The 13,550-nt window shown below is 25.7% G+C and overlaps 1 protein-coding gene across 1 annotated transcript in view; it reads left to right on the plus strand.

Moving 5' to 3' along the window:
• Positions 1-2,946, plus strand: part of LOC113555969 (homeobox protein CDX-4-like) — a 34,419-nt gene extending 31,473 nt beyond the window's left edge. Inside the window, exons 2-3 of the mRNA XM_026960626.1 lie at positions 447-592; positions 1,830-2,946. Coding sequence (XP_026816427.1) covers positions 447-592; positions 1,830-1,976 — 293 coding nt within the window. The 3' untranslated portion in view covers positions 1,977-2,946. The remainder of the gene's footprint in view (positions 1-446; positions 593-1,829) is intronic.
• Positions 2,947-13,550: the final 10,604 nt, after the last annotated feature.

The raw sequence follows: 13,550 nt of genomic DNA on the forward strand, positions 1-13,550 counted from the left end.
TGTTTACATTACCCACAATGATGATGTGATAAAATGTATTTTGATTAGTCGTATATTTATATATATATTTATAGTATCCGCGTTATGTCTCTTAAAATAAATAATCACGATTTATAAATTAATTTCAGTTAATTTTAATCTTTTTTTATGGGTGATCAATAAAATATCTATAAAACAATAATTAAAAATCTCAGAAGATGGATCAATTAAATTCTATGTTGATGTTTATATTTGCCTTGCCGTGTTAACACATTAAGCGATTGTATAGACAATAAAAATGTCACATAGTACTTATGCACACCCGTGCCGCGGAAATTGCTACTAATTTATCATCTTTATTCCACAGCAACAGCTCTTGTGTAAATTAATAAACTCGCGTGCAGTTGTTAAACCTTCAATTTATTAAACCGGCAGACCTAATAAATAATTTTCTTATTCCTATACAGGTAGAACACGCACTAAAGATAAGTACAGGGTCGTATACACCGACTTACAACGTCTGGAACTCGAGAAGGAATTCCACTTCAACCGATATATCACCATTACAAGAAAAACCGAGCTGTCCAAAATGCTGAGCCTGTCTGAAAGACAAGTAAGTCCATATTATGATATTTATAAATAAATAAAATCAATGTATATATATATATATATATTATAATAAACTGTGTAAGTATAAATTTTGAAAGATTAAACCATATGCGAGTTTATGGTGATTGTTATTATTATGTCGGTATATAATATAATATAATATAAACCTATGAATATATTTAAATTTATACTTGCGACATTTAACATCAGGTACATTTCTCAGAAAATAATTTTTGAATAAAAAGTTTAATGTTAGATACCTATATTTATGTATATATTATTACAAGTTTAAACTTTAATTGATTTAATTACTGTTAAAAACGTAAGTATAATTTTTTTTAGAATAAAAGTAGGTTTGTAGGTACCTACCCATTAACTATATGCGTATTATATTTCTTTAATAGAATATCGTTCTCTGAATATATAGATATAGATTTTAAAGTATTACATATTATTTTTAAAATAAGTTTATGTAAATTATATATTTTATATATTCCTCTACATTACAAACGTACCTATATAATTCAAAAGTATATTTTATACAGTGATTTAATTGAAAATTAGTTAGAATTATATTCAATTATTAGGTATAACAGTTATATATATATATATATAATTGTTTGAAGTTGAGATAAGTGAAGTGGAGTATATATTGTTTGAAGGCATTTTATCTCCATTTACACAATTTACCTATCCACTAGATGAGTCCTTCTAAAAGTCATTCTTCATGCAACAGGTATAATAAACCTAATGCTATTTCTATTTGAGAAACATTATAATATACATAAAAATAATTTTTGATACACACGTAAATACTTTTAGGTATATAAGATTAAATTAACATCACACAATTCAATTGATTAAAATTCTAAATAAATTATTTTAAATGTTCAACATGCGTATACAAATTAAACAATAATAACAGTATATACCATATACCTATTACCTACATAGAAATATTATATACTTTGCATATTTTACTATTAAGTTTGATATTATTAGTTTTATAATTAAATCGCCTAAATATCGGTAATATTTCATAATTATTATGACGCGTATTTAAATATTATATATGTATTTTATGCTTAGGCTATATTATATATTTTTATTTTTATTAGATATACCATAGACCTATAAGGTATAAGCTTCAATATACTAATTGTAATAATAACAATAATAATACAACTGATTAAAATCAATCATAAAATAGTTGAATAATATTAAAATATATCATTTTACAGGTAAAAATATGGTTTCAAAATAGGCGGGCCAAACAGCGGAAAATCGATAAAAAACGAGAAGAGACGATTATCAGCGAAAACTCAAAACAACTGATCCAAACACCCGTCGATTCGAATTATTCGATCGAGAGCTGTTCGCCCCTGTGAAATTATCGATTTATTCATACTGTGTAAATGGTGGTACGAGATATTCAACCGATATCATAATAATATTATTATATGTATTTATGGAAAAATCCAACAAACTTTGGACACAAAGAAATTGTACGTTATACATTTATTTAATATTATAATACATAGATTGTAAGTTTTAATCGCGTCTAAAAGAATCGATGTAACATTTTTCATTATTTTATTTTTTAAATACAATTTAATTTTTAATTTTTAAATTATTATAGCATATTATTATTACTATAATAAAAGTTATATTTTTATTTTAGCTAATTTTTGATTACGTGCGCTTGTCATACCGTTACACTTTTGACTGTATGTATAGAATACATTGTTTAATTTTAATTTTATTTTAACTACGGTATTATAATTATTGGTGTACAATGTGTATTTGTTTTAATATAATACAACTGTTACTCGAATTTTAATTTTTACGAATGAATAGTGAGCTTATCGAACTTGTTGATATTTTTAATTGTCGCCGTGGTGTACTTACCTTTATAGGTTTTATTGTAAAAAGTAATATCGTATTATAATAATTATGGGTATTAATCTACCTATTATACCTATCTCGGTTGTAATGTATGTAGGTATTGGTACTATGTGCAGTTGTTTACCTACGTTATTAGGATAATAATGATAATAATAATAGTAATAATAATAATAATTATTATTTTAATATAATTATGATTATTGTTATTATGACGACGAATATGTTTGTACTTATTGACGAACGTTTACTGGGTGGCATGTAAACGATATACATCACTTGGAATTTTATTTCTAGATTGTAAATAATATTGTACTTAAGCAGACTTAATCCGAACGAATATAAGTAGTTGAACTTAAAATAAGATTATAATATTAAAATGTTTTAAAAAAATAGAGTTGAACAATAAATTATGTGAATGTTTTATTGTTTGATATTGAAATATATGTTCGGATCGTTTCAACTCATGTAGTTTATTATTATTATTATTATTATTATTATTTAATTATTATCATTATTATATATATTATTATTACTATTATTATTATAATTATTTATATTATTATTTAATTATTATCATTATTATAAATATTATTTGTATCATTAAAACCATTATTTTATTATTATTATTATTTAAGAAAAAATACGACTTCATTTGTTCATTGACATTTTTTGTTAGAATTAAAGAATTATTTTGGTTAATGTATTATAAAAATAAATAGGACATAAAACATATTCGTTAAAGTATACTTGTATTTATTTGTTTAAGAAAAATTAAATGATACTGCTATATAATTTTGCATATTTCAAAATTAAAATACCAGTATTTATTAATAAAATGTTATTATAGACACATTTAAAAAAACCCTTAAGATTAGATTAACCAGATTAGGTATAGGTATCTACTCACGTGGTTGCGTCATCGATTTGTGTTGATAGTTGATACTTTGCATATTTGAATTGTTTGTATTAAAAACCGTTTATATACATGTAACATGTATATTATTATAATGAACCATATTATACTATATCGCTATAAATACAATAATTATTATATCATAATAAATTACATTATTCTTTGACAGTTAGACTTGTAGATAATATTTTTGAATATTTAATTACATATTTAACGAACAAAGTGATTATATAGGGTAAGTACCATCGCTACATATTGTCCCATTTCCACACAGTACGGCGTCCTGATCCTGACGATATTTAACTATAGTATACGCGAATCACGTACTTGCAACGTAAGCACATTATATTTCTTCCCATTTTATACAGATTATATCCATTGTCGTGAACTAATTTAAAATGTACATCATGATTAGTTTAGATATTTTCTTTTAATAGAAAATTTTGTAAATTGGATACATTTTCTAGTAGTTTTGGAATTGTAGATGACCTGCGTGAATGTGTGATGCTTATTATTACGGGTTAGGATTGTCACACAAGTCGTCATTGTTGGATACTTTTGATAAATGTTTACGCAACAATACAACTAACTAAAATAACATAATCTGTTTTAAAGTTATACATAAATGGACCTAGAAAATAACCAATATATATATATATATATAATATAATCAGCTATTCTGTTATTAATCAACACTCGTTCGTTATTTCATAATCAATTAACGTTTTTGGAAAAAAAAAATTATCAAAACTTTGAATAATTATAAGTCATAGTAAGCTATTCATCCAAATTTCGATTTTAATGTATCAAAGTACTTCAGAAAAAAATTTTTTCGTAGTATTAAATTAAAAATGTATATTGTCTTTCAAGAAAGTATAAAAACTTAAAAATTTATAAGGATAAAAAATATTTTTTGTTGTATTTTTAACGAGAAATAATAAAAAAAATTTTCAAAAATGTTAATAGGTTTTGAAATAATGAATGTTAAAAAAATAATCGCCAATATTATATATTATAGCTGGATAAATCGTTGGCTAACATGTTTACATTATTTGCAGAAAAAAAGTCACAACTAATATATCTATAATATAATATTTTATCAATATTATTATAATAAAATGTATGGTATGGATCGGTAGTCATACTTTTGTAAAGTGGATAGCTGTTGCCACTTACTATATAGTATATACACACTCATATATATTACTTATGTTTATATATATATATACTTAATTATGTAAAAAAATTATACGTTCATACCAATATATTTACAATTAAATTATGCAAAATAAACAGCCAGGTACCTATATAGCTTAGGGTAATAATAAATAAACATTAAAAATTCAATTAAAATGTCATATTCGAGATGAAATTACGTTGCATTCGTAGTATAATAATACCAAGTAATTAATAGGTAAGTACTTACAATTAAGACAATACTTATACGATATGGCTATAAATTATAGAGGTGCAGTTATATATCTCCGGAATACCCTTTGTATACGAAACTGCAGTACCTATCTGTTGCAAATCTATATATATATATATATATATATAAGGTATGACCACAGAATAGATATATAATAATGTATAACTAACTATATTAGAAACTCATTGTAATAAAAATTAATAAAATAGGTAAAAAAGGTAAGTAGATTTTTTTGATTTATTTTATGTGTTAGGTACGCCATAGTCACAAGTAATTACCTATATATTGTCGCAGTAACCACACAAATCATTGGCCCGTCTGTGTAAATTATATAAAAAATGAATACTAGTCTATATGTCTTATAGTGTAATACTGCAGACTATAGTAAAGAATCAGTACAGTAATTGATTAAGAACAAAATATGAAGTGTCCTGCTAATATACCAAAAATGATTTTTTATTTTAGGATAACATTAAGTTTCTAATACATACTATAATATACACCCATAATTGAATGTTTATCTATATTATTTCATTATTTATGAATGTCGTGGATGTTATAGGATGAAAAAAAACTTTGTTGAGGTTAACACAAATTAAAATATTGCATAAGTAGATAAGTACATAATAATTTTAAATACGAATACTTATTGCACCAATAATAATATTGGTATTATAATTATAACAATGGGTGCCGTCAACCTTTTCGGCAAAAATTTACAGTTCTATTTTCGATCAATTACAGCTTTCTTTAAAATTTACAATTTATTATAATAACTGAACTTGATAATAAAATTAATATTATATCAAATAAGCAATATCTAATTTTGGTTTATCTTTATATCCAAAAAGACTATCTACAAACGAAATATAACCTACATTAAAAACTACATGTAAAAATAAAAATAATTTGTCAAATAAAAGTTAGTTTTTAATATGTAAAAGTATTTTATAGTAAATTATTTTTTTTTTTATATTTCACACATCAATTTATCAAACAGATATATTAAATAAAACTTAAGATTAAGTTTCAATATATTAACGAAGGCATATTTTTTTCACACAGTTGTAAGTAATAATTTTGATTATTAAATATCTAATTTATTGATGTAATGATATTTAATTAAATAGGTAAAAATTGTAAGATTTAGTGATAATTTTAAATTAAGAAAAAAAAATTATACTAGCCGAAGTAGGAACTGTAAGTTTTTGCCAAAAAGTGCACCCATAATAATACTATTAGATACTATATTAACTAGTATTTAGGGCTTACCGGTTAGATAGGTATTTAAGAATATGTTGCTCAATATTCGTTAATTTTACTTATATCAAAATCTTAGGCCACAGTATATTGATCGTCACATAGTATTTACAAATTGTTATGATTTACAGGTTTGGTAAAGCCGAGTTAGGTCGCCTGTCGTGTCGTATGTTCCTTCACCGTATTCTGATAGGCCGTCGTAACCATGGTAGGTATCATTCACTAACCATAATCTACCATGAGTTAGGCATAGTTCGACTTTTTGACACAACACGACACTACAGACGATGTGACTCAATTTAAGGCTGGTGATATTTTCGGTATACTGGTATGCACTAAAAAGTGTTGTGTTTTCGGTAAATACCTAAGTACAGTATAAACATTTACCGGATAGTGGAATGAAATTTTAAAATCCGTCAGCCCCCCAGTTAATAATGATTCATTCGACAATCATACAATATGTCGTCGAATATGATAAATGTACCTGTATTAAACTGTCTGTGTAGCTGTCTACCTAATTGTCATAAAAATTATGCGTTAATTCAGTAGATACACAATAAAACTAAAATTTAAAAAACAATTTAAAAACAATAAAGGACGATGACTGATGATAGATACCTAGATAGGTACGTACTTGTTGAGTACTTATATTTAATATGTTTGCGTACCTATGTCAACGCATATGTATGCCTGTACAGAGAACATTATGAAACTGATGAGAGTAGGGCTCAAGGTGCCCCTCGAGGCCTCCAAACATAAATTATCACAATAATATTTTATTTATAAGAAAAATAATATTATGGCAGCTGTTGACCGATGATATATATATGAATACACGTTACGCTTGGCGCACTCTACCGTAGTGTTTTCATACTGGCGGTTGTACGCGGGTTCAACAGACCGAACTAACTAATACTAATGTCTATTATTATCGGATTATACATTTTGCGTAGTAAAAATATATATATATCAAACGATACTAATAATATTCAATATTTTAATGTCAAACGCCGAAAAATATTCACAATTATTTGTTGTGTGCGTCGTCGAAGACACGATCTATGCGGCGGAAACTGTGTCGTTGGTTAAAACATGTTTCATACACGTAAATACCTAGCACGATTAAAGATATAACCGTGGTATCTAGTCAGAAATCGTATTATCCGATCATCTTACAGGTGCAATACTGTTATATCGTACGCAAAACAATCATCAATCATAATTAAATTTGAAAATAGGCCTAGTGAACATATCTCCAACAGCTTTTCTTTTTTAATGATAAATTTCTGTCGACATTTTTATTAAACCCGCACGCGCTGATGATTGATCCATATCAATACCGCACGTTTAAAATACCTATATCCAGAACGCAATTTATATACCTATATTATAAAATACACGAGCCGCAATTTACCGAGTTAAGTTAGTAAGTTACAATAATAATGAACGTTGTAGATAATATTTCTGTTATTAAAAATGTATTTTAAATTAGACATGTACCTTAAACTTATAAAATGGCAAATATACAACTTATACTTAACTAGTTTATTAGAAAAGTAAATAATTTATATTTTCACCTCGGAATAGATTAATAGCCAATAGGTTGGTTCACATAAATCACTAGATTAAACTTAATTGCTTATATTTTTATTTCCATATTATATTTTAAATTTGTGCAATTTTTAATGCTTGAAAATATATTGAAGATTTTTAAATGGGAAAAAAAATCTTATAATTGTTTTATACTTATTAATTATTTTAATATTAAATATAAATATAAATTGTTTAATGGTATTTGTTTCAAATACATCATATTTTATTGCAATTCTGTTAAAAAATAATAATAAAGTTTTCTTTATCATTTTTTCTTGATTAGTTTATTAGAAAAATCAAGTATTTTAAGTATAAAATTAAAATCGTGACTTGATTAAAATTAGTTTTAAATTATTTTATTTGCTTAATATACTAATAATTCCTTTGATTATTTTAATTAATAATATCTTTTAATTTAAATATTCAATATGTTTTATCTTTTTTGTAATTTTACATTAATTTAGTGTGGGCCCTAATTTCTTTTTACTAAAACGTGTACTTCTTATCAGTACTTTTGTCTTTTAATATGGAAAATTATTTAGTTTATTGTATTAAAACCATAATGAAAATAAGTTTACTTTTCAAGATTAGTTTTAAATTATTTTATGGACCTTATAATATTTATATAAATATTAAAATATAGCTAATAAAAATCATCATTTAATGTTTCGGTTTAATTTTAAAATTCAAGGGACTCCTATCCAATTTTTAAGGTCTTTTAAAAGTTTTAATTTAGTCTATCTTAATTTTCTTTTATTTAGTTTCTTTAAAGGTATCAAATATTTGGTTTTATCGTTAAGAATCGTCTACACATAAGATTGTAAACGTTTCAATTTTGAATACAATATCTCACTAACTTGTTCCTCAAAAAGTTTGTTGCTTTTTCTCATGCCTAGACTAGGCAGCCAAGCAGCCTAGATATGCATTGTTCCTGTGATCCACTAACGTGAAAATATTCCACTTCTCCGTTTTCTTCAATGCAGACTGCAGTATGAGTATGAGTATTATAATATTAAGTGCTATGATTTTCAATTCACATAATGACGCATAATCGGTTGTACAGAAAATAGAAGGCTAAAATCAGCAGTGGCGGATTTGGTTGTATTTTTTTAGTGAGGCTAATTATGTATCCTCCCCTATTATAACAAAAATTAAACAATTCAAATGGAATTTAAAAATATAAAAATAGTAATACCTAATATAATATATTTGTAATTATATATATAACATATATAATACAATAATAACAAAATTACTTATTTTGTCGTCGAACGTGCCGCAACCGTGGCTGCGGGCTGACTAAACAGTAATACTAATACTAGATCTATTTACATTATTTACAGTATACAGAGACGATGAAAAACGAGTTTCACAATGATCATTGCGCATGCGTAAATTGATTTTCTTTTAAGCCAGTTTTTGTTTATGCACCATGCATTCATTCAACTTTTAAAATACTTTCTATTTATATAACTAAAATATTATTAATTATTAAAAAAATATCATATATATTTATCTGATATATAAAGGTACATAATCAAATTATAAAAAATTTTAATTTAGAATATTCATATTATAGAATATTCAATATTATAGTTTAGATGATAATATGAGTTGAAACCTTGCCTGCTATTAATGATATTATTCGGATAGGTACTTAACATTTTCATAACAATACTATGTTGTTGGGTGTGATTTTAAACAGGATTTCTTCATTCCACTATAGTTTTAGTGTGGTATCAAAAAGTTGTACCCCATCAAATAAATTTATAATTTAGCCTCCGAAGTTTTAACTAAAGTATAGAACTTGGATTTTTGAAACAAACGATAAGAACGAATATGTTTCTACTATTATATTTTATTATAAAAGTACATAGTAACTAGTTAGTTTATTTAAATTAAATTATTTTGGTTTATAAAAACTACGTACATAGAACCTACCAATAATATTACATAATATCAAATATACTTAGGTAACAATGTTACATTATAATAATATATTGAATAAAATAATATTAAGATGATCGATTTGAAAAAAAAAATTGTCTATTTGTAATATTTCATAACATTGTGGACATAGGACGCTTACTAAAATATTACCAAAATATATAAACAAAACAAAAATATTGGATTAAAATAAAAATTTTATATATATTTATTTATAACCTAAATTAGGTATTTAATTACTTATTAATTATAAAATGTGAGAAATGAAGGGTGCATTGTTACAAATATTATTGAATTCATCTATGTTCTTGAAAAATATTATATATACTATATATTATAAATACTTGACCAGCTATACTAATTATTACTTTATCAACACCACAGTAGTCCAAATCCGTCATGTTGGTTATTTATCTTAGTCCAAATACCGAAGCGAAAAAAATGTTAGCAACGAAATAATATTTATAATTTTACATTAATTGTTACCTAATTGGTATTGTAACATGTGTTTGTGTTGTTGTATTTGTGCTTCTAAAATATAATGACTTTTGGACATCTACAAAATATATATCTATAGTTGGGTGAAATTCAGTTGTTGTAAATCGTTTGATTGCAATAATTAATTATATTTATAAAAATACGATGTGTTTGTGTTTGAACTTTTACCGCACGATGAAAGTTTCTTGCTTTTATGGTTTTATTTTAAATATTTGCGTATTCGTAATCGTCAACCAAAATGATAGTCGAATATAATATTTTTATTTCTCGCCTTTTCCCTAGAAAACTTTTTTATTTAAATATAATTTGCAAATTTATTCATTTCCAAAATTAATAGTAATTATTATCATAAAGCTTTTTAAATGTATTTTTTATTTGTTTAATGGTCGATAATTCGATATTAGTTTATTACTCGATTGGTCGTTTTGCACGCACCTTGTTGTTTATTCCATTGTAATCTTTGAATCTTTGCAAATGTTTGCCAAGTCGTGGCTGTCGCTGTTGAGACCGGAAAATGGCGGGGGTGGCACGAGGGTTTGTTTTCCGTTTCCATTATGTACGCGTACATAAACGGACGTCATTTAAACTCGCTACGGCAATACACTACGAGTCACCAGTATGTATATTATACTAAACCGTTATAATCGTTCCGGAAATTGCAAAATTCATCATCTAAAGATGCGGCCGCACGTTTGTAGGGCTCTATTTATTTATTTCATGACATATAGGTACTTATATATAAGTATTCTCGTTCAGCATTACCGTGGGATCTACAGAGTGAAAATAGTATTCACTAGAGGATCACAAAAAATACAACACAGAAAAATATTATCCATTTAAACGAATAAACAGTAAATTTAAATATTTTGGGATTTTCTGATGGCCTACCTTTTATGTATGTTATATGTACACGGAAAAAAATATGAATTAATAGCATTCAAAGTGTTTGTGCTGTGGTCGAAAGCTGATGAACAAAATATTCTAAACAAAGCTCACCACCGTTAAGATTTTATGCATGGTTCTTTTGCCAAAATACGAATTTCCAAATAATCAACACTACATAGATATTATTCATAGCATATAAACATTTATAATATATCCTTGACTATTACACTTTTTCGTGTATTATATATCATGTTTTTTTATAATATTTTGTACATTGATATTTATTTTTGTGTACCACTATATTTGTGAAAGTCCACAATATTTTGTTTTTAAATGAACACATCCGTGAGCATTTCATGTAAAAATATTTGAATTGTATATGAATTAATAGTTTTGTGAAAAAGAGTACTCTCTTATAAAATTAACTTTGAATTAAAATAATAAATAAAAACAAATCGATGGAAACCATACAACTAAGTGTTGCGTAGAAATGTGTAGAATTTATAAATTTTCATCGATGCGTTTTTCACTGGACAGAGTATTATTGTTATAAGTAATAATAATACCAAGTAAATATATGAACAGAAATCTTTTAACATAGTATCTAATTTAAAATATCAAAAAAAAAATAATGGGGGGGATAGAGAAATGACTCCACTTTCATAAAGAAGGAATACGTAATTATTTAATATAAGTGTATACGGCTCAATAAAAAATATTTCTGCTGACGTTAACGGATTTATGGGAGGTGTAATTTTATAACGCCTTATTTTATACCTTTATTTTTTTCACTGTGACTATTGTAGGTAAAGCACCAGATATTGCTTGAGATGAAATAGAACAGGGGTGGCCAAATTGTGGCTCTCTTCATCGGCTCGTGGTTTTATTTACAAAAATTAAAACTTTAATTTTTTTTTGCATACATTTATAAAAAAAAAAAAAATGTTTTTATTATTATAATATTCTATTTTATAACTTAATAATTCGTTATTTGATATGTTTATCGGATGTTAGCTATCTTTATTATTTTAGTGGTATAAATTGGCTAATTAGATAATTTGGCTCTTGATATAATTGCATTAATATATGTTGACCACCACTGATATAGAAGATATACTATTAATAATTAGTAACTATTTGATGAGGAATTGAAGTGACTTGACCGGATGCTGTTACTTTCAATTCGTCAATAATAATAGTCTTAGTACTAATTTCTGTTATGTTTGGTGTGTAGTTGTGAATGACCGTACCGAATAATTACATAATTTATTGTATGTGTCCGTCTACAACACTTGTATACATTATGTTATGTTTGATGCATTTCCAATATGTTTTTTGTATGTTTCGTTTAGTCCTTTTCAAAAATATATTCCATGTATTATAATAATATTTTTTTCCTTTAGTACTTTTTACATAAGTCATTTTATAATAATAAAATAAAATTAGCTTTGCTGAAAAATCGTATGTACGTATTACGAATGTGACGGCATGACGGTATATAACGACGATATAACGACTTGATGGTTATTGAGAAACTGTTCAATTATTTGGCTTTGCTCGTGTAATTCGGATACAGGTTTTAGGATATCGTTTCTTATACATATGTACCACTATTTGATAAAATCTATAAGAATATGTATTATTGTATAAATCAAAGTTAGTTTTTCCGTGTACACTATACTGTCTATACTACATGGTACAATTATAAGCTATACATATATGCCCATATACAGCGTTGAATTAAGATGTATTTTGTTTTATAGTATCGTTATTATTTGTTTGACGGGGAAATTGTTGAAAACTTAGACAGGGAAACGTCTGACGAGTAAATGTATTACAGGGATGAATCAATAAATACAATATAATATTTATAGGTTAATTAGATATTTTATTAGTAATACAACACGAGAAATTACGAATATTATATAGCGGAAATAATTTGTGCGATCGTTTTGTTTCACCGCAACGCATCACATTGGTTCGTTTCGTATACAAGTATTAAAATTGCCTATACAAGACGCCTGATTTATACAAGGGTGGTAATATTATTAGGTACTCGTATATTACAATATTTTATTTTAGCTTATGAATAACACAAATCACTGTAATTTATCACACTGATGAAGATTTGTTGTATAATAGCGTCGGATGTGTTTACTATGGTGCCGTTTATAATCCTCGTATCTTTGAATAAGAACAATATAATAACTTTAAAAATATGTTTAAAAACGAAATAATAAGAATCAATTTTTCAAAACCGTTTTACATTCAATACCATATTACATAGCCTGTTATTGATCCAAAAGTATAATATAATATTGTAATGTTCGAAAAAAATATTATATAGTTGTGTAGACGGTATGTCCCACGAGGATTTACTAGAATATTTTAAGGCAGCGATGGGCTGATGGAATTTGGATCACTCCCACTGTCCCACGCCGCCTAAATATAGTAAATATTAGCAGAACGAGTCGTACTGCAATAATAAACGAAAATCCTTTCTACCCGTAGGCTGTTTAATACTGAACAACA

Source organism: Rhopalosiphum maidis, chromosome 4, assembly GCF_003676215.2.
Source record: "Rhopalosiphum maidis isolate BTI-1 chromosome 4, ASM367621v3, whole genome shotgun sequence".
In the NCBI taxonomy this organism is placed as follows: domain Eukaryota; kingdom Metazoa; phylum Arthropoda; class Insecta; order Hemiptera; family Aphididae; genus Rhopalosiphum; species Rhopalosiphum maidis.